We start from the raw sequence: 23,161 nt of genomic DNA, 5'->3' as shown, positions 1-23,161 counted from the left end.
TGAGTCACGCTTCCCCACGGGGCATGCTGGAGTTGGGGGGGCGTCCACCAAAACAAGCCCGCAAAAGAGAGCGGCGGTAGGAGCAGCAGCATCAGTCTTGAAGGCGTCCTTCCCCGCAGAGAAGGAAGAAGCCGGGAAAGATAGGAAAAGACTGCATCCTCCGCTCCCGCTTCACACAGCATCACGCGCGTTCTAGTTGGTTTTGCGGACTAGTGCTGCTCATGTGTCAACGAAGCTGCTACTGCAACTGTGTACGTCATGGGTGTGGTGGTCTGTGAAACAGTGCGACCGGTGACAAGAAAGTCGTTCGCAATTGTGAAGTTGATACTGCTCCTGGTCCGTGGCCTTCATGACACCTGCCATGCTTTGGGTGAGTCAAGTTGACGTCATCTAACAGTAATATTCAGAGGTGACGCTAGCAACGCGTCATTTGCAAGACTCAATTTATGAGGCATTCATTCAATCATACCTTTGTTTTCAAAGGCCTGCTAGCGCACGCATTATGTGCAAAAACGCTACAGGGGCCCATGACACTCTGTTTCACAAAGTGCTTTGTTTACCTACTCCTAGCTGAAGAACAACTGCCGCTCACTATTCGAATTCAGCCATGTATACGACAGAACTCTTCAGTATTTAACTGACAACTTATGGTTGCATTGTAGTTTTGCGAATGATATGTAAAGATTTCAATTACGGTAATCTCACACATCTAATAATAGAATAGTTTTATACCATATACCATCTAAGCTAAGACCTCTTAGGGAGGACGACTTTCTTGTATTCGCCGATATATTTCGGGCATTCGAGAGAAGCATCACTGTGTTGTATAAGTAACTACTCAAAACTTGAAAACAGTACGATACTGGCAATATATCAATATATGAGTACATTGGTGTAGCCAGGGGGCGACACACCGGGCCCATGCTTTCCCCCCCCCCCCGAAGTTTCTTTTTTGTCATAGCGTACGAAACATGACATGACACCCGACCGCATCTTCCAGCCATCCCCCCTTCCCCTCTTTTCTGATCGAAGTGGTGCCTATTTCTGCCCACGCCCCTGAATGACAAGCGGTGTAGCCGCGAACCCAAATTCGCAGCTCAGCGATCTAAACCGGGACGCCATTTTTATCGATCCATGGTCTCCGCGGCCGAAACGTCCCTGTGATATTATACCTTGTCTTACAGCTTCTCTGTAATTGCTTGCGAAAACGACAACCCGGTAAACTACGCCAGCGCACGCATGAGAACTCATGTCACGCACCGCTGATTAAAAATTGCACTTAAAAAAACGATTCCAAGCATGCACACTCTTTTTCGTGCATCAAAATGCAAGTATTTTTCTCTTCGCTGCTACATGAATGTGTCTATTACGCAAAGTCGTAACATTGTTAGCTTTATGTTATGTTTTATTTATTTAAATCGCAAGGGGTGAGAGGTTATCCCTTTGGTGGTTTGATTAATTGCCAGACGGCTAAAATAAAAATGGAAGTAGACCCATCACGCTCTTAGGGACGGGTGCTAAAGTGCCCGTAACTTATAATCAACGAAAGTGATACATTATTTAGTTTGTTAATTCACAAGACATTGCGCAAGAAACCACCTGGCTTTCTCTCCAATACTTCCACGCCCCTCCCACCCCCCGTGAATGATTTCGAAGGTCCGCTTCAAAAGCAGCAGTAAGTTGTTGTTGTTGTTTTTTTAGGGGAGGGGGGAGATACAAAGGAAATTAACAAGGAATACACAATGAAAATATGAAAAAAATTGTCAGGTTTTGTAGCTGGCATTGCCTCATGAGCTGCGGTGACATGCCAAACATGGTACAGGCAGTCGCTGTGCAATGCCAACACACGGACTATGAAAGACTATGAAATGCGTGTTGTCCTCTGACTTTTATTTGTTCTTTAAAAGCAAGCGAATTGAGAAGTGTAACATGAAGTCGGACGGAATCTCGCATTGCTACGAAATCAAACCATTAAAAAAAAGCCCTATGAACGTTTTTCTTCTTCTTCTTCTTTTTTTCTCTAGATGCGCATACGGTTCGAAAGCTACTGCTGAGGTACATTTGTAGGGCACAGTATCTCTCGCACGCAAGAAGTTCGCCTGAACCGAAACTGAACTTAATGACTCACTTCGCAAGCGCTCCCTCTATCGCCCAGGAGAACATCCAGTCATAAATTGGCGCAGAACCATATTCCTTTTTAAGCAAAGATGCACTCGATCACCCTTTTACGGAGGCTCGGTAACCAAGCAAATTAAGATATTTAATTCACGCAGTCGATAACACTCGTGGCATAAGTAAAAGCAAATAATGTTCAGATTTATCACATTCTTCGCTTAACATTCTTTTTGGTACGCATCGTCACCACACCCTTTTACTTTCTTTAATTCCGTATGCCGGCTCGGCTTCTGTGCAGCCTTATTCGAACTGCCATCTGCGTCTTAACACAGACCCCGGGTTTTGTTAATCGTGTAACATCTAAGCAAACTTACGTAAGACAGTAATAATCACCATAGGACTATTACATCGATACACGTACTTTTGCTTATGTTTTTATGCTCTAAATCCCTCTTGCAGAACCTTTCAGTCACTTTCAAGCACATCAAGACCCTTATATGCCGCAAAATGTGATTTGAGTCCACGTCCTGCCTGTATTTCCTGTTTTGTAAACGCTCTGACTGCATTTAACAGTCGCCTCCTCACCCCACTGTCGCAGAGGCGCCCGAGATGCACAAGATGTACGTGGACTCCAACCTGAAACTGGGTGACGGTGTGGACCTAATGTGCTCTCTAAAGAGAGGCTCAGCACCGGTGCACTTTAGCTGGTACCACAACGGCCGCGAAATACGCGCCGAGGACAAGCTCGGGGATGTGGTCAGCCTACAGGGGAAGTCCATTCTCGTGGTGCGCGAGATCACGCGAGATCACATAGGCAATTACACCTGCTCCGTCCGAAACCCGGCTGGCTCGGACAGCTACACCGTCAAGTTATACGTGGACGGTAAGTGCAACAGGCCAACCGAACACAACTTTGCAAATGTCTATGAGGGTGGTTTCATAATGTCAGAAAATAAATATAGAAAGGCGGGAGATCATGGTGAGAAAGGTAGTAGCAAGAAATGTAGAAGAGAGAAACGGAACGTACACGAGAGGACAAAGCTTATACTAACGTGCGCGAAAAAATATCGGGACTAATTTTCAAAATGCATTTGTCATTTCATTTGTACACAGTATTGCAAGCCACCCTGATGCTGTACATTGGCACGAATAAATGAATAAATAAGTCAGTCAATCAACAATATCATTATTTAAGCCACTAACTACTGACAGAGTGCCTTTAAGATAAAAAAAGCTTGTGACTTAGAACCCAGGTAATATCTTCATAAACACGTCTGTAGCGTTACCGCAGCGTTAATGCGTTGTTGAAATGATATGGTGGAAAGCACAATAAATGTCATTTTGTGAAGTAAACGCACGTAAGTTTATTTCATTTCAGTGCTGGGAGTGTCAAAATAAGAGGCTCAGGCATTTTTTACTGTTTTTTTTTTCATTTTCAGTGAAACCAGTCTGGACCAAGGAGCCAACAGATGCGTCAGCTTCAACTGGATCTAATGTTGTCATTCACTGCAACGCTTTCGGTTATCCCATTCCAAGGGTCGAATGGAGCAAGGAGAGGGGTAAATAAGAAGAACTGTGCTCTTACATTCAGCCTTCGAACATATGCCTTTTCCTGCTGGTTACATTGTAAAGTCACTCGAAATCTTTATCTACACACAAGCAAACTGTATTATTCCAAGTTTCAAAAACGGAATAACAACATAAATAATATATCTCGCAACAAGTGTTTACTCAAAGTAGGCTTCAGCCCCCGCCTCTCCAAATTTTTTCACTTTTACTGGCGTGTACACACACACGCACACACACACACACACACACACACAGATACAAACGCATGCACGAACATGCATAAAGTATGGTTGAGCATCCCCCCGAAAACAATTTCTGGATACGTCCCTGTACAGTAAGTAAAAGAACGGAGGCACTCCATGGACGGCAAAAGCACTTACAACAAAGTTTGCAGCAGAAAGCAGGTAATTTTTTTTCATCAACAGTAGTGAAAGCACACATTTCATGAGAGGATATTAATAAACCCGCAAGATTGCGAAAAAGCGAGCCACCGAGGTGTAGGCTGTGCAAATTCGAGGAGCTATACTTGACATGCAGGAAAATAAGAAGACAAAGAACATTACAACAAGCCTGTATCATAAAACAAATGTCGCTCCGCCAATTAAGCGTGAAGACGGCCCAGTTTCCCATTCTTGCGCCCACCTTTTCTCCCACAGATGACAGAGACTTCGAGCTTGTCCGCGTGGGTGACAGATTCAACATGGCGCCAAACGGTAGCCTGCAGATCCGCTCTGTGAAGGCTGAAGATGCTGGCCGCTACAGGTGTGACGTTAGTAACGGACTCGGCAGTGGTCTTTCCAAGATCATTAGCCTCGCCATAAGCAGTAAGTCCTACATGCTTCAATTCGGCTTGATTAGACAAAGTGGCACGATGATCAATTAAGTTACTTGTGATAGAGTCTAGTTGATGTAGTTTTCCACAAGGGGGCGCAAAAGTGTTGTAGCTCGGCCGAGGTGGTCATCAATGCAATTAGCTTGTATTAGCGTGGTACATATAACAAGCTGCACAGCTGTTTTGTTATCGGCCGGTTTCAGAATCTGCTGACAGGTGAAATAAAAAAAGCCGAAGCTATAGCTGATATGGGAAGCTTCTGTGTGAGCTGGTCATCAATTGCTTTGACGGAAAAGGAAATGGCGTATCTTGGAATGAGATCACGTGTAAAATGAGTTGTGTTTTTTTTTGTTTTCATTGTTTTTTGCGCATGCATAGGATGGGTGTGGATGGCATGAAAAAAACCGTTAGAAGGTGAAGTCTGCAGCACTGCAAACATTCTAACGCTCATCGGTGATCGCCTTGACAGCCCCTTCGATGAGAGGCTCAGAGCAGGGTTGTAGGCAGACAATTCTGACATGAACCAGGCAGACATGAACCATTGCCATGACACTTATATTAAACACGTGCCGATTGGTAGATACCAAACTCATATGCTGTAAGTACATTGTTCATACGCAGGGTTCCAAATTAACACCCATAGTGAACTAGAAAATGGCTCTATGTATTCATCAGAAACAAATCCCAAGGGCTATAATATTGCGTGCGGCATGCGCCAGAATCGATTTCAAAACCAAAACGATCAGTCAGACTGTTGTCTCGTCATAACGAGAGTTCACCATTCCTAAAATTCTCTGGCAAATGAAAAAGATTGCTGTTTCCCCTTTTGTGCAAAATAAAGACTGGAAACTCCCAAAAAAACGGCAGATTCTCTTCACAGAACATCACTGGCGCACACGCCTCCACCAGAAGACCTAGCTACAGAACGGGTATTAGCAAGATCGCAATTCCTACTTGAAGCTCCAGAAAGCAGGCTTACTGGGAGGTATTATTTAAAAGGTTTCAGCACCATGCGACGTGATTTTCATAATATAAATACCTGTATTATTATTATTTGGCTGATAACATAACCCTGGTCAAATGTTTTTTTATATATTGTGCTGTTACTTTAGTTTGCTCAGAACTGCTATTACGTTGTAACTTAAATCTGTACTGAAGTTGATTAGTTCAGTTTCGTGTTTCCTTTATTTTTGTTTCAGCGCCACCGATTATTCTTGAACGAATAGAGGAGACAACTGTTCGGAGAAGTCACAGCGTTCGTTTGAAATGTGAAGCAACGGGCGACCGTCCACTGACAGTTCACTGGTTTAAGGACCAGAGGCCATACCAGGCAACCGTGCGGGAAGGGTAAGGACGCGTCTAACAATCACCCCGATATAGCCGCCCGATCGCAGAGTGCATAACATGCGACGTGTGTTTTCTCACATTGAAGAACATACCTACTGTTTACCTACTGTTTGACCAAAGAAATGTGTTTGGTAGACATTGTTCTATTTGCAGGTTCGACATCATCGAGAGAAGTCTTCCCGGTGGCGTGATTTCCGAGCTCCTCATCCAGAACAGTTCGACTTCCGACACAGGCGCTTACGTGTGCAAAGTCTCCAATAAGTTCGGCAACGTCACATCTCTCACAAAGCTTTACGTACTAGGTATGCATTACCACATGCACGGGGACTCACTTTGAGACAGTAAGACTTTGAAAGGGGGAAAAGTTTGGAGCTATGTGATTTGTTTTTATGAGCACAGCGACCGAACCAGCTTCAGATACACAACTCGGTGATATCCGTGTCTTCTTCTTTGTTTCTCTTGTGGTATCTTGTGCTGAATGGGTGAGTTCAAAGATAATTCATGTGGACCTTGAGTGGTTGTCGGCGGTATACATACGTATATTGCTTACAGCTACTCAGGGTCTGCAGGATGGAGTAATGTTACCACTCACTCACTCCACGGGGGGATCCATAGTGCAGTGCGCTACAAGATTTGGCCTTGTAAGTTTGCTAACGTCCGTTTACTTGGCAAAACACTCGGGTACAAGGCCACATATCTATTCTTTTGTAGACACGGCGCAATCGGGACGATGTGTGTAAATAAAACAGGCAGGGCAACTGAGCTTTTATGGTGGTGAGTTGTCGAGTGGTAACACCGCACAGATGGCGGTGAGACCTGCGTCAACTCGCTTCTTGTCATCCCGATGCCAAGTTTTGCGGATTCGCTGTCATTTTTGTTCTCGATATCGTGATACTGTCCGTATTCGCACGTAAGCCCTGTCGCTACTTGTCGCGACACGTCATCAGTCGTAGACCCACTCTTCAACGGCTTACGAATGCCAAAATGACGTGCTTGCTTCGGCGTACAACCTTAATTGTTTGTGTTGCTTGAGTACATTCAGCAAAAAGCATTGATAGTTTCTATTGATAGATTTCTGGTTAATATATTTCTGATATTTCTGAACTTAAGTATTTGATTTTTATTATTCCAGAGCCACCGTCACCGCCAGTCGGTATCAAAGTATTGGACGTCAGAAGCCGCACAGTCCGACTGATGTGGCAAGCGCCTTACTCTGAGGTGTCCACATTTCACGTACGCTTCTGGAAAGAGAACTGTGAGTTGAACATGCAGGACCACCAATAAGAAGGATTGTGGTAATTTTGCTAGAGCGATTAGAGCTGTTCGAACGGTTGTCATTGAGTTAGTGCAATAAAAGCCCAGAAAACAAGCATATAAGAGTGAGAAGCAGTAGCATCACTAAATTTTTAACATGACTCAAACAATCCGAGTATAACTATATACAGCGATACATCTGGTAGAGTTGTATTCTTCTCGGGCGTATTGGCAAGCTTTTTTTTTTTTTTTGAACACGCAGCCCAAAGTAGGAAGCTGACACTGATCACAGTGTCAGGATCAGAGACCTCCGTCTACCTGAGCGACCTGCTTCCCGGCACATCCTACGGTGGATACCTGCTGTCCGAAAACAGGGTCGGAATGAGCGCCCCATCTGCGTCCCTTCATTTCACTACGAGCGAGGAAGGTGAGGGTGAATGTGAAAACGTTAAGCGCCATGCTTCGTTAATGGCTGGTGCATATACTTTGGTGACATCTCCCTTGTTGTGGGTTACCTCAATCACTTTCTTACCTCATTGCCGATACTGTAGATGCCGTACAGGGAATCAAGTAGAGCCAGAAGACGAGCAATATATCATCAATGCTTTATCTGCCTGACGCAGTATTTAACAGAAAAACTTCGCATGAAGTTGTGATTGCTTAAGCGTATAAACACAATTCGATGGAACAGCAGGGCATCGGCTGCGTAATTCGAAGGCTGAAGGTTCGGACCCTGGTGATGTGATTAGTGGGGTTTACTTAGTTTACGTTAATTAGTTTCAAGTTATGTCATAATAATCACATTGCAAATAGGTCTAACTGATAATGTCTCCTATGCTTTCATTGGCTTACTTCTGTGGTCTTCTCATTGGGTTGTGTCTAACACAGAAACGAGCCGTTCAAATAATTTCTGAAGGGTTATTTAAACATATTATTTCAACATGTGAATACAAGGGCAGTACCAGCGAGGGGCAGACAGCTGCCCCTTATATGATTACAGCCTGCCCCCCTTCCCTTCTCCTCGAAAAAACTCGCTTGACATAAAATGGTATGACCACATAGGTTCTGCGGGTTGACTAATTTTTTTTGGCCCAGCGTCACTAAGAAACATAACTGTGGTACGCTGTTTCTAAACCGCTTTCCTTTGAACCTAACTAATTCTCTTTGTGTCAATGCGATGCCATAAGAAAACTCGTTTCGCAGAAATTCAGTTGTTGGCGTAAGCATGCTTGGCTGTGTGTGAAAAATCAGCATTGTCACTGACCGAAAATTTGAGACAGATGCGAATAATAAAAATATTTGGTCCGAGTGAGAATCGAAAGCACGTGGCCTACCACGCAGCCACACCAGAACTTGAAACTGCTTCATGAAAAAAAAAATGCTTTAGGAATATGCAGTACGCGGAGTCATTTAACGCATGTGATATTGTGTGGCAGAATTGTAGAAGCGCACCAGGTGTCAACAGCAAGTTAATCACGCAACAAGTGGGTTGTTTAAAGTTGCCCAATAAATGGCCAACTGTGCAGATGTACGTCGCTTCATGATGACGCGTAATGGGTACTTCGTCAGTATGTAAAAGGAAGAATTGTGGCGTAATAGGCACCTAGCAACTGTACTTCCAGTAAACAGTATCGGGCCGAACAATAATGGTTGAAGGCATTGAACACGGAGCCCGAGTATACGTCATCGCGTTCTACTCTCGAAGGCAAAACGCCATGCAAGTTTTTGGTTAGTTTGAATACGCTTCTTATTCAGTGAATATAAGAAACTGTGATTCCAAACACCACAACAGAACACGTAGTACATAACGCGAGCGTAAACGTTAAACAATTTTGAGAGATCCCACGTATCGGGGAGTCGGCGTTATGCGAAGCGCGTGGAGGGAAGGTGACCATGTTGAAAATTTTTATTGAGCGACACGTCATGAATTGTCGCTAAGTAATAAGGCTAAGTACAAATGTATCACGCACAGACATATATTGAAGAGTTTCAGATGTTTATATAACCATTTGTTTGCACTTGCACAACGATGCCAACTGTAACATGCGTATTAGCAACACCAGAAGCTAATTGAAGCGCTGATAATCGCGGGTGCTGGCCCTGGACACTTCTACATAAATCAACTTCAGCGCATGACAACTAACCACAATTTGCGTTAACCCGACGTGACGGCTGCATCAAAAAAGTGCAAATTTAATGTTTATAACATTGGCTAGGCAGCACTGCAACCACTATTGACGTTTCACGAAGATTAGCGTCTATTTGAAAAGTAATTTTTAAACCTGACGTAGCTCTGCGGTAAAATGCTTCATTGCCACGCAGATTGCTTGGGTTTGATTCCAGCTGGGACCCTGACATTTAGTCTTTGCATTCGTCGGGTCGACGCTACCGCTAATGCATATTTCTTAACGCTCGCGCGTTAAAATTGCTCATGTATGTTCTCGTCATTTCTGGGTATATACTAAGTTTCAGAGAGAGAGAGAGAGAGAAGGAATGTAGGAAAGGTAGGGAGGTTAACTAGACTATGCCTCCAGTTTGCTACCCTACACATGGGGAGGGGGAGAGGAGAGTAAAAGAAGTTTCAATCACCTGTGGCACTTACCACATACCGGCGGCATATACCCACCTGTGGGTATGTGTCACTGTCTGGCGAGAAGTATTTGACGACGTACGCGGCGGCATTGTGACATTATTCAGGTCTTGACCAGCGCGTCATATTCGTCGAACTATCTTACGCTCCCATGCTAATTTTGGTTCACGACAAGTTAAAGGGTTGATCATGAAAGAACCCAAACGTAAACGGATAGATAGATAGATAGATAGATAGATAGATAGATAGATAGATAGATAGATAGATAGATAGATAGATAGATAGATAGATAGATAGATAGATAGATAGATAGATAGATAGATAGATAGATAGATAGATAGATAGATAGATAGATAGATAGATAGATAGATAGATAGATAGATAGATAGATAGATAGATAGATAGATAGATAGATAGATAGATAGATAGATAGATAGATAGATAGATAGATAGATAGATAGATAGATAGATAGATAGATAGATAGATAGATAGATAGATAGATAGATAGATAGATAGATAGATAGATAGATAGATAGATAGATAGATAGATAGATAGATAGATAGATAGATAGATAGATAGATAGATAGATAGATAGATAGATAGATAGATAGATAGATAGATAGATAGATAGATAGATAGATAGATAGATAGATAGATAGATAGATAGATAGATAGATAGATAGATAGATAGATAGATAGATAGATAGATAGATAGATAGATAGATAGATAGATAGATAGATAGATAGATAGATAGATAGATAGATAGATAGATAGATAGATAGATAGATAGATAGATAGATAGATAGATAGATAGATGGATAGATAGATGGATAGATACGCTCAAAGTCGCCTATGTTCGCTGAGAAATGCTTCGCATTTAAAAACATCTGCAGCCAAAAATCTAGCGTATATATCACATGCGCATTTAATTGCCTAAAGTTCGTGTGTGTGTGTGTGTGCGTGTGCGTGTGTGTGCGTGCGTGTGTGCGTGCTTTTTCACCGAGCTTAGGCAAGCATTGCATTTTTCCTTATATTGACGCAGCTCCAACAGCACCTCCACTGGACATCCGTGTTGTCGGGTTAGGCAGCACGCACGTCAAGATCGAGTGGAAGGTGAACCCAACATTTTCAATTTACACATCATATACGAGCGCCTATGCACTTTGTGTGTTACCCTTGTCGCGATAACAAGTATTGCCTTCACGGTACTTCACGCATCTTACACTAAGTGTCTTACACAGGCTCGCCCTAAGTGCACAATGCACCTTAGGGCGAGCCTGTAGGTTACACAAGTACTCAACTTTGTTCTTTTTTTCCTTCTAAAGTCGGTTGATTATTATTCTTATGCAAGGATGAGTTTTCCATCCGCATTGAAGGGATTGTAAAAAGAACCATATAATTACTAGTGCGTAGGCAGAAACATTTTGGGGGGGGGGGGGGCACCCCCTTTATATGGGGATTTTTTTCCATGTATGCTATGGCGAAAAAATTCGGCAGGGTGGGGGGCATGGTGTGAAAACTCCTGGCTACGCCACTTGTTAAGTGTGAAAATTTTATTCTCCAAAAACTATATTGGGATCACTTTAGTCACCATGTGTTCATCATACAGAAAGGGGCGATGCAAGTTTTGTTTTCATTGCGATTTACATTTTTTGCGCAAAGTGTCACGTCTTCCTCCCATGTCTTTTATGGTATTTCGACCACATTGCCTTAATAGTGAATGAAACTTTCCATGTAAAGTCTTTCCATGTAGGACTCGCTGTGAACAGAATTCCAGTATTTTTTTTTATTTTGACGAAAGTGTATGTTGGCCTTAAAGAAGCCGTCAGAACTTGAGACGTCTCCGCGAGTCAGTGTTGGAAACTCCTATATGACACTTTTTTTTGCACATTTATCGCACCTTTTTGTGACAAGAGTGGTGATATTTATAATGATTAATAAGAAAGAGCTAATTTGTTACTATGCGCCCTTTAAGCTAGTTTGCTAATCAATGTGAACGACCAAGTTGGCGCTTATTTGAGCAAGCCTTCTCGCCTTTCTTTTGCCAAGGTTCCACCCAAAGAGCACCAGAATGGAAAGATACAGGGCTACTACGTTGGACACCGTGTGTACGACTCCCCTATGCTACCCTACACGTACCAGACCGTGACGGGCGCTGGCGCAACCCAAGCTGTTTTGCGTACATTGCGACCCAGCACGCGCTACTCTGCCATAGTGCAGACTTTCAATTCCGCTGGACCGAGTCCGTCGTCTCATCAGCTTGACTTCACCACGCTCGAGGAAGGTACATATTTCGCCTTTACTTAAACCATATTCACACTAACAAAACTTCTTTTTGTGTAGTGCAGAACTTCAAATAGCCAAGAATATATGCTTGGTTTACTAAATATGGGACTGCATGTTAATATCATATGAAGAAGGCCGGAAATACTCAAGTTTTATATTTCCTTTATTGGCTCACATCAGACGAAAAAAGAATGCCTGGCCCGTCGCCATTAATTGAACTGCAAGAAAGAGCATCAATGAAAGGTGCAAAATTTTGCCGGCTCGTTTTCTTTTTTAGACACAACATTATTGACAACCAACAGACAGACAAGCCAAGGAAAGTATAATGACGTTATTTGTCGTATTTATGATATAAATGGGAAGAAATGAAAGTGACTAAATGTCATTTGCCACTGGCAGGTAAGGCACCTGCTACCTTCGAATGCGGCAGCCCAAACCAGCAACATTGGAGTCCTGGCTCGTTGCTATAATATGGTGTATAGAATGGGGCATTGTGCGAAAGGGCCGCTATCGAATGGTAGGCCCAGCACGCGTAATTTGAATTTGCATTGGAAAACGTTCTGTAGTTTTTGAGTAAAAACGTCACATTACACGATTGAAACTAAAAGTATCTGCAAGATTAAGACGCATCCAACACATTTCTATGAATTAATAATATAAATGAAGCTGCTCCTGCGTCGTATGATCTTGCACAATTCATATTGGAGAACGGGGGCTCAGATAGTGTGCTTGCTTACTGTTTTAACAGCCGAAAAGATAAAAAAAAACACTTCGCTGTTCATTCCATGCATATGTTCGCCTGCCTTGCTGTGAGACTAATCTGAGTGTTTCCGACGAAACGAACGAGCGGGTCAGGGAGGATAACGTGAACATCATCAGGTGAGTTTCACGACCACCCGTCACCAGCATGAGCCAGAAGAGTAAGTAGTCGCGATGTTAAAACAAAAACACTTAATGACAGATACTGCTCCACTTCTTTATACATTTTACGGCGAGCGCGGCAACTACAACTACTAATTTCGGAGGCTTTGTATCTCAGCTTCTCATAATTTACTTCAGGGGAGGCCGACAGGTGGCGCCAAAGTAGTAGGTTGTGCTCTGGCAGCACTGTCCATCATCGCAAAAAGAGCCACGCTTTGGCTTCAGACAACACATTGTCCCATTCCAGTACACCACAGCCATAAGTCATCGCCGTAGTTACGAGCAGCGCTGGCCAACGCTGGCCAAGTGCCCAGAAATATCCGATGAAATGCACGGAATGATGGCTGCTGCCTCAGCTCTACTGGTAGAGCTTTGAACGCATTATTTGAAGGTTGCTGGTTCAGTCCCTACCACTTCCAAGTTGTCTTTACGTGCACACACTTACATCATAATTACTACAAATACCTTCCTTATAGCTTTCTTGCCTTTATTGTCTGCTAGACGTCCTTAAGGAAGTCCACTAGTGGCTCTGAATACCTTGTGCACAATACAAATGTTATTTCCAAAATACTAAAAGTTCGTGCGTGAGGCCACTATTACTGCCATTGATCCAGTACAGTGTTGAAGACGATAGTCTTTCTTGGGGACCTTCAAAGAAAAAATTTTGGTCTGTCTGTCTGTACATTTGTCTGCTTGTCTACTCTTAACGGCATCGGGTACTTGAAACTGCCGACCCCATTCGCAGCGCCCGCCTATGTTGCTCAAGGTTGAACGTTCATGCTTGTGCAATTGTCAATTAAAAAGCAAATATTGCACATGTCTGGGGCACCATAACAACACGTATATATTCTGTATCTGAGCCTTTTACTAGAAAAGGCATACATAAGTAATTTTAAGGGCCGTAGCGCTTATCACGGTGCGCTGACCATGCAACACTTGCACGGAAAGACGAGTGTTTCCAACGCTTTGCTAAAACGAGACGGTGGGGGCACCTACCCGTCGCCTTGCGTTCTACACCTTATCACCTTTGAGACGGGCGCGCACACCCGTCTAAGAGCCACACGCTTTGTTTTCTAAAAAAACTGCGAGATGGCGCTTATGTCTCACGTGTGACGTGACTTGATGCGCTCGTTCACCTCCGCTGCACGCTCGATGCACTCTAACGCAGCGCCTCCAGAATACCATTCACCAATTTTCTTGCGCAGAACATCAAATAAATATCTTGTTCACTTTCTTCACACGCAAGACTATCGTCTTCCGACGACATTTGCAGATTACATGCATTTAAGGGGCCAATTTTTTTTTGTACGCACGTCATTGATGTGTGTTGCTCCATTTGATCTTGTTGTGTACATGTGTACACTTGTCCTGTACATATCTAGTAGAAGTTACGAGACTGTTTCTACATCTTACGTGCATCTCTATTTCCTTAGAGAACTGTTACCTCGTAGTGTGATAATATGATTGACTAAGCACATTTCTTCACTCGCGTACGGTAGAGCAAATATTCACGATTTATAGGCGTCTTCTTTGTATTATGTGCAAAATTCTTACTTTCATACTGCTTTTTTTTTGTCATGCGAAGAGGATAAACCAGCGCCATTGGAGGAAAGACCACCTATGAGCATTTTCAATTAGACGAAAGCGCTGACATTTTACTACAGGAGCGAAAAACACAATGACACGAAAAAACGCTTTTCAGCTGTTTTTCGTAACCACTGCAGTTCATTCAAATTACCGTATATAAAAAAGACGACGTAGTTATGAACCTTAAAAATTAATATGCGCGTACAATTTATATATTCCTTACCTATATATTATTCATAAAACAGCGTACGCGTATGGTACCATGAGGAGAAATGCTACCGTTATTATTTCCCTCAGCGTGAGGTAGACGGTCTTTCTTCCCCTTGAGAATGCCGGATTATTGACTCAAGTGCATTTTGTACATCAATATGCGTGACTAATGCCTAACGTTCTTCTCCACTGCATCTTTAAACACCAGATCTCCCAGTCCCACCTGCCTTCAGCGTCAGCAGCGTCACGTGCTGTTCTGCAACATTCACCATAAACGAGAGGAAACGAAGAAGCGTAACACGTAAGCTATACGTTCTTTTTTCTTGATTCTGGTGACGGGAGAAATTCACTGTTATTACGCTTTTGGCAAAAATATGGACTCATTGTTTTGTTTTTCATATACACGCATAAAGAAAAGCCTTTTTGAAGAAAATTTTTTAAAGTATTGCGGCAACTTCTAGTCACGTTGACTGTAGAAACTGTGGCACTGAAAGCTAACATAGTCATAACACTATACTGTCACGCAATCAAGCTAATTGCTCTTCAAACTTCAATATAATATTCTTCAGTGCCTTTGAACTGAGGTGTGCATGAGTTCTGATAGCGTCTTCATCATTCGCGCTAGAATCTCGCGCAAATACAGAAAAATGCAAACAGCTATCCGCACTAGGGAATGCACGTGATGTGGCCAACGGTGTACTCCGGTCAATGCCCATGGCGTGTGTCGGGGTGGGAGGAGCCTCTTGTGTGACACTGCATGCATATAAGCCTCAAACCATCAATTCTTCCTTTGGTACATACCCCGCTGAGGCCGTTCTCGCGCGAGCCGACTTGGAGATCCAGAAGGGTCTCTTAGATCAGGCTGAGCATCCAGCAACGGCCGCTGAAGTCCTGGACTAAAGCCACACCCTTCCCACTCGCTTTCTTCTCATTTCTGGAATAAAGCCTTCCAATCAATCAATCTGACTCAGTTGCCCGACAAAATTATGGGTGGCGGTTTTCCCTCCATGGCTTCACCGAGTCACAGATGCTTCGCCCAACATCACAGACAGCTGATAGCGACAGTTATGTGCGTTTCTTCGCTGCTAATGAGGAGCTCACCGGAAAAGTAGAGCAACTTGCAGCTGAAGTCAACTGCTTTCGAACAAAACCAGCCACGTCCTTTATTCCGAACTCGCCGCCTCAGCTCTCATCGCTCTGGCCAGTTTTACTATTCAATATACTGACGATTTGACGGCTGGTATTGGCGAGTCGGTGCTTTTCTGGCGATAGTATGCAAAAGATAAACTTGGCTGGAAGTGGTCTCCCGTTTCCTACTAAGACAGTTGACTGTACTGAAGATTAACGACCTCTACCGAATCCAAAACTCGCAACTCCTGGTCGATTTTCATCCTTCCCACCTGGGTGCGGCGAGCATCAACGTTTTTGTGGTAGTAGACATTTATTAGTCACATATTTACCAAGAGGTTGTCAGGTCATAATGGGTCAGCTCGTTTATTACAAGGTGGATTCCTTAGTCAGGGACCCCGTTGGACGTGGGCACTTTCCTGGCACGCCGGGCTACGGCTTGCTGGGCCAGAACGTCTTGGCAGCCGAGCAGAGCTGCCTCTCAGTCTTCTCGGGTCATGGGTCATGTAGGGATTTATGGTTAAAGAAGGATTGAGCTGGCGTGCCCAAACCATGCGGTTGGTGTCAGTCAACTCCACACAGTACTGGCAGTCGCCGAAAAGGAAGACTCAAAATGCTTAAGCACTGCCGGGCGCAGAAGCGTATTGAAGAATAGGCGAAGAAGAATTCTCTCGTCCACCTTTCTGAATCCTCTGCAGGGCGCAGGAAATCCGTGGTGGGATTCTTAGTAATGGGCAATGATTTCTTCAAGAGCCAGAACAGGAGCACTCTCTTAAACCTTTACTTTTCACTTCCACACAATGAACTACTGGAGAGCATAAAGGTGTGCATAACGCAACATAACGATGAGTTGGTTTTCGGTCAAGGTGCGTATTAACGATGGAGTTCATTTTGGAGCTGCTCATGATATATCTACAGATTACGGTAATTAGTCTTGGCAAAGACCTTTATGTGCAGAGGGATAGTGCGTGTATTGAGTCGGCTGTAGCGCACATTCTCAGCGGCATCTCCCGCAGTCGCGTTGATAGAAAAGTGTCAGAACATTTAGCAGGGACTGCAGAGCACATATTTCATTATGTCGACGACTATCTAGAACTCGTACACAAGGATAATTACAACCGGAATGGCAACAATGTATTCCAAGTTTTTAGAGAGAATTCCTATAGGCTGAAGTTCCTGTGGGCTGAAGACGGAACAAGCTGCCGTTTAGTGGGATGACTTGTGCATGACTGCCCACGTTTTTTAAGGATATGCTAGACACAATAAACGATATACAGGCATGTGCAATCATCCGCGATAAAGCTCTCCCCCTTTTAAGTGAAGAGCACTTTAGAGGGCTCGGCTGTCGATTGCTGTCTTGTACTGTAGTATGCTGTCGTCGTCGCCTGGCGTAACGCTCAATGTGTAGCATAGCGAGTGCGCCTACGTGCCAAAGAAAGGTTTTCTTCCTCTTGTTCTTCGAGCGTCTTGATGATGATCACTTATAATTATCACCTAAAAATAAATCAATACTAGTTCGCTTCGCAGAACATAGGCAAAAACATGTATACAAATAGAAAAAAAAGAAGCAAGCGTGAAACAAGAAGGAGAAATGAAAAAATAATGAAGATAAAATAAAGAGAGCAAGAAAGCGAGTGAAATAGATAAAGATAAAAAAAACTTAACGAAAATATAGAGAGAAAAATGCCAAGGAGTACAAAACGAAAAAAATTAGGAGGGAAAAAAGAAAATAAAAAAGGAAGAAGAGGAAGAAGAAAAGCAGCCGCTTCATACTTAATTAGGCTACCTTAATTTTTCTCTTTCCTTTCTTCCATGCTCTTCTCTGCATACAAATAAGTTGCACTTGTGGTCGCCTCTCTATTCGCAGAGTACGTGCTCGACTATCGGGAACGGGGCGGCTACTGGCGCTCCGTCTACTTCCCCTCGCACACGCACACGCTCTCTCTGGACAGTTTGAGCAGAATGACGCCGTACGAGGTGGTCCTGTCCGCGTACAACATGTACGGCCGCGGTGATCCGTCAGATCCGGTGCTCTTCGAGACAACGGGAGAGCGTGAGTTTCACTTTTGCCCACTTTGCTGCAAGCGACTACACACTGAGCCAGACGCAATCGTACGTCCGAAACGACGTATAGTTGAATGGTGACAACAGCAGATTTCCGGATTATTGAAAAACAGCCAAAGTGTCGTTTTGTTCATACTATTTACTTGAAAAAAATCTGTACCCAACCCAGAAAAGTGTCTCTTAAACAGTAGAAAAAAAAGTGGAGGTAATAAGCATCATTTGGGGGAAAAAAAAAACTTTATGAGCTGACGGAGCAATTTAAACCAATACCGCAACGTATAGCAACCAAACTTGCTGTTATACTTCACAACTTTTATACGTTCTATCTAACATCAGCGGATGCAGGAGCATGCACCTTGTAGTATGGAGCTCAACATCTTTGAAGCTACATTTTTATGCCAATTTTGAACAGTGCTTTAAGTATTTGTTTGGCCATAATACTTAACATTGGAGTGTTTTTGTTCTATTTTGTTAACGAATAATAACAATGTGTTCACCGGTGATACCGCAGAGCCCTTGCAACAAAGAACGGGTGAAGGCCCCAAGTACCTTCTCAGCGCTCGAGTCATTGGCCCTGTGATTGCATCACTCTTAATTATCTTCACATCAATAGTTGTGGCTTGGATCTTCTACAAGAAGATCACGTCCCCAGAAAAAGGTACGTGGCGATGAAAGTGAAGAGATGAAAGCAGCCAACACTACAGATTGCCAGAGCCATAATTTATTCTATGTTTCTTTGAAACTAGTGCACACAGTATAGCGCTACTATTAACCGAGAAAAGGAGAAAATGGGTCTTTTTTGTTTTATTCAGTACCAGTCAGCGTTCTCAGCAGGCAGGCAGATAGGCTTGCGTTCGCGTAACATGCACAGTCCGCATTGTTCAAGATTGCCACTTAGGTAGCGACATTGTCACATTAATACGTTTGATAGACAGAAATGATTCATATTTAAAACGTCTTTCATGAAAAACCGAAAGTACTTGCGCAGTGTTATTGATCATTTCTACATCCGTAAGCTCATGCTCCATGCTCAATGACTAGGGATAAAATATGTTATGCTGCTCACAAACACTTTCAGACCCTCCCATCATCTACCAAAGTGCGACCCTTCCCAAGCGGATGTGGCCAGAGCAAGAGTACGCGACCATCGCCAGGACTACCATTCGAAGGAGAATGGAAGAGGCCTACGACGTCCCCTGGGACATGGAAGACGTCATTGAACATCCTCCCAAGGTTGGCTTCACATTTTGATTGCCCATTCACAATCCTGTCTGGGACTTACGATGAGTCAGACAAATTTGATCCTATTCAATGTACTGCTGCCAAGAGTCACCCATGGCCTTCACAAACGCCGCAACACTGTTTTCCCTTACCGCACGGCCAACCAGCACAGATGGGCACTGAACAAAATCATACATAGTACCAGTCCTGAACTGTACTTGCCACTGTTCTGCACTATTCTTAAATTTCATGTTTTTATAAGTGTTCGTCTTTTACGCTGGTTCACTTTCCATTGTATCGTAAATAGACAACTGAATTGTAAATCGAGAGGATACTCAAGTTTTAAGTAAAACAGGTGAGCCGATGGGCATAGAATTCAAGAAATATTCAATAATATTTTAGTTCAATGCTGAATCAGAGGTTTTTTTATAAAGTTGTCATAGTCAAATCAATTTTCGTGAAGGCGGCAGAAACTTCCGACCACAAAAACAGGTTCCACAAGTGTGCCACTCACTCCTGCTGCTCTAACCAGCGTATCAGGGTAGTCGAATAGTTCATCGCGTCACAAAACGCCTTATATGCAGGAAAAGTGCTCGTAACCCGTGTCACACGAACAGCTTGAACCGCGGTTCTGCTTAACCGTAGTTGACAGCAATAACTGCAGGGTTAACGCAAACGCAGCTTGCCGTTCCTACACGTGCTCACTTAGACCAGTTGAGCAAGTTGATGACATTACGTGCACCTACATCATGTAGTCAGCAATCCTTGGCAAGTCGTAATATGAGACAGTGCTTCTACACCTCCGCTGCAGTGTATTGATTCGTTTCATTTTCGAATACGTGTTCAGGGTTCACCGCTCTGGGATGGCGAGACACCAACAATGCGAAAAGCCGTTCGGCCCAAGAAACGTGTAGCAATACTTTCACTGATCCCACCAAAGTCACGTTTTGTGAAAATCTTGAAACAACGGCTCATGTACAGCACGAAACATGTCCTGTCAGCGTCCCGATTTGTGGGAGCAAATGGTCAAGCTCGGTTTGCGATAACTACTGTTAGGCGACTAACTGCTGCCACGACTGCCCTGCAGCTACCCCTAACCGTGATTGGCCGTAACCCTAATGGTTAGCGCTGTCCGTGTGACAGAGATAATATGTCTGCTGGAAATGAAGCAAATGATGCTACGGTGATGCCAAAGACATGCCTATAGGAACACAATAATATCAACGCGGGGCTTTAGTAGTAAGCCTCGTCAGAGCACCGTATGCAAGGTAGCCCCATGTTTTCACGCAATAGTATTGTCACGACGTCAAAACAGAGGTCTTGCCGCAGAGATTGAGACATCAGAAGCAGGTCGATATTTTAATTAAAACGTGCAAGCGAGTTCTTCTTTTTCGTCCATTTCGTAAACCTTGGTGCCACAAGCACAACTGTCATCGTCTTTCTTGGGCAAGCACGTGACATCTGCCTCCCCCCGAAAGAGGCATCGTCTCTGTGCGCACCTTGTGTGCTGTACCAGGCGTATGAAGTGGTCGTACCAAAACGGTAACCGGGAGCTAATTAACTCGATAAATACGGTTTCATACGCACGACGTGCACGACTTCGGGTGAATGCTTTTGGCGCTTAGAACGACAATCAGTGTCGGGAACAACTTCGTAGTTCACGTCGTTCAAGCGTCGCATGACGCTGTATGGGCCAAAGTACCATCTTAGCAGTTTTTCAGACAGTCCACGTCGACGTATCGGAACCCAGACCCAAACTTTGTCACCTGGGGTGTAGCTAATAAACTTGTATCGGGTGTCGTAGCGTTGTGCATCTTGCTGCTGCTGATGACAGATGCGCACGCGTGCGAGCTGCCTGGCTTCTTCGGCGCGCTGAGTGAATTCTTCGGCGTCTACATGGATGTCGTCACACTCATGAGGCAACATGGCGTCCAACGTTGTCGTGACTTCGCAACCATAGATCAGACTGAACGGTGTCATTCCAGTGGTTTCTTGTCGAGCGGTGTTATAGGGAAAGGTCACGTACGGCAATATCTGATCCCAGTTTTTATGTTCCGTGTCAACGTACATGATGATCATGTCTGTGAGGGTCCTATTGAGGCGCTCCGTCAGTCCGTTTGTCTGCAGATGGTATGCAGTTGTTCTCCGGTGAGCTGTACCGCTGAGTCTGACAACCGACTCCACGTGACAATATGGGCACAATCATTTAGAAGTTAAAGTAACGTCAACAAAAAAGCTTTAAGAACGAAGAAAATATCGCCATGTCCAACCATTTGTACTCTCAACCGCATTTCAGGTTGTGGAAGACTGCTATACGCTGCTGAAGAAGAAGGTGCCGGGCGAGCTGCAAAGGGTTCCTGCAGGCCACTTCCTGCTCGATGGCCCGTCCTCTTCGATGCCAGACGAGCCGCCCGTCGAGGAACCGGAAAAATGAACTTGCAACGCTTCGTGACATTGTGCTTGCCCATAACACCGACACCCAACCACCATCACTTAGTTTTCTACGAATATTTCATAAGCATCAATGCGGCATTAGTCGCCTCCGATTTTAGCCATTTCTATCCTCGGCTACGTAGGTGTGAGTCAGTCGTGAGAACTATCCGTGCTAACATGAATTAGTGCAAAGTATGACGAGCATCATGTGATCCATATTTCTTAATTAAAAGCAGTAGTCACCATAACGACAGAGCAATAGCACACAATTAGGAGTTAATTGGCGATCTCATCCTGTTTTCTTGAATTTAATGTTTGCTTTTGAATGTGCGATTACAGTGATACCTAGTTGAAAAGCTGTTTGCGTGGATTTGGCATTTTTCTACCTCTTGCGTTTTACTGTGGTATTTTTCTATTCACTTAAAAGCAAGATATCTAGAAATAGGAGAATACAGTGATCAAAACTGGTAGAAGAAGACAAAACTGAAAATTTGAGCATTTCGTTTATACTTAGCGTGATGGCTGCAGGTGGAACAAAAACTTCACGCAATAATCCCAAGACACCGGAGTTCAACTTTTCGTGACCTTTTTTGATTATTTTGGAAGTTACCATTATTCTTACTGCCAAACTGTTCAAAACAACAATATTGTTGTATGAAAAGAGTTGTTAACGTTGGAAATTTTGTGTAACGCGTATTATGTGTTACCAACGCATTGAGCGAGCTCGTTTCATGGCTCGAAATGGGCACAAACATTTTTATTACCACTTTGACCCCATTGCACGTGCAGTACATACGGTGAATACGGTTTACCAATTAACTACCGAAATTGACGGTTTAATTGTCACACAATGCAGAAGTGATTAGCTTCGAAATCGAAACAATCATCTGATTTATTTCTGATCGCGAACTACGACAGATCTTAGACCATGCTTGCTGCCGAAATTGGTGGAGAACCTACCAGATCAGATCTCATGCCGCAAGACCTGATACATTTCCATTGACGCCTGACGAACAAGAACCTTTCACCGCTATCGTCTGACAGAATGTCGATAGCATTAAGTTATTTCTAGTGTAATGATTCTGTACTACTCATTCAAAGGCAGGTAGCACACCCCAGCTCCGAGCCTTGTCAGAAAGGTCTACCTGTTATAGTACCTGTTTCAGACAGGTGTGATCGGAACTGCATACATCAAACGCGTTTTATTATGAACGAAGGCTGGGGACGTGCAAAGAATACCTTTGAAAGCTGCCGTATAGTCAGTATTCTCAATGTAGTATTCGCCAGTGTCTGGCACATAACTCAGACATCTGAAGAAAAAAAAACGCATGTATGTTGTAGCGTTGGTCTAGTGCTCCCACCCTTGAAGATTCTTTCATATATACTCCATGCATTTCGCGTTCCCGCATACAAAAATAAAATAAAATAAATTTCAGATCCCCCGTTTTCCACTCAATAATCAACATTCACTAATCACTCGCTTCTCAAACACGCCGTCATTTTGTAGGCTCGTTATGAAGCTGCAACGATTGATGGGAGCCACACACACTCTTAGTGCACCTCATAACCCACGAAATTTATCGCACCGTGTAAGGACGATG

At 43.7% G+C, this 23,161-nt stretch overlaps 1 protein-coding gene across 1 annotated transcript; it reads left to right on the top strand.

Annotated features, from left to right (window-relative positions):
* The first annotated feature begins 122 nt into the window (after positions 1-122).
* Positions 123-21,900, top strand: LOC119174015 (cell adhesion molecule Dscam1). The gene is made up of 15 exons (XM_075894846.1): positions 123-370; positions 2,714-2,998; positions 3,555-3,674; positions 4,341-4,508; positions 5,716-5,863; positions 6,017-6,165; positions 6,996-7,118; positions 7,380-7,544; positions 10,753-10,823; positions 11,760-11,994; positions 14,923-15,015; positions 17,710-17,895; positions 18,418-18,564; positions 18,985-19,139; positions 21,424-21,900. The coding sequence occupies exons 1-15, from the start codon at positions 259-261 to the stop codon at positions 21,559-21,561; spliced, it is 2,295 nt and encodes a 764-aa protein (XP_075750961.1). The 5' UTR covers positions 123-258; the 3' UTR covers positions 21,562-21,900.
* Positions 21,901-23,161: the final 1,261 nt, after the last annotated feature.

This window comes from Rhipicephalus microplus, chromosome 5 (genome assembly GCF_043290135.1).
Source record: "Rhipicephalus microplus isolate Deutch F79 chromosome 5, USDA_Rmic, whole genome shotgun sequence".
NCBI lineage: Eukaryota > Metazoa > Arthropoda > Arachnida > Ixodida > Ixodidae > Rhipicephalus > Rhipicephalus microplus.
The sequence above is the reverse complement of the archived record's forward strand: the minus strand, read 5'-3'. Positions and strand labels throughout refer to the sequence as shown.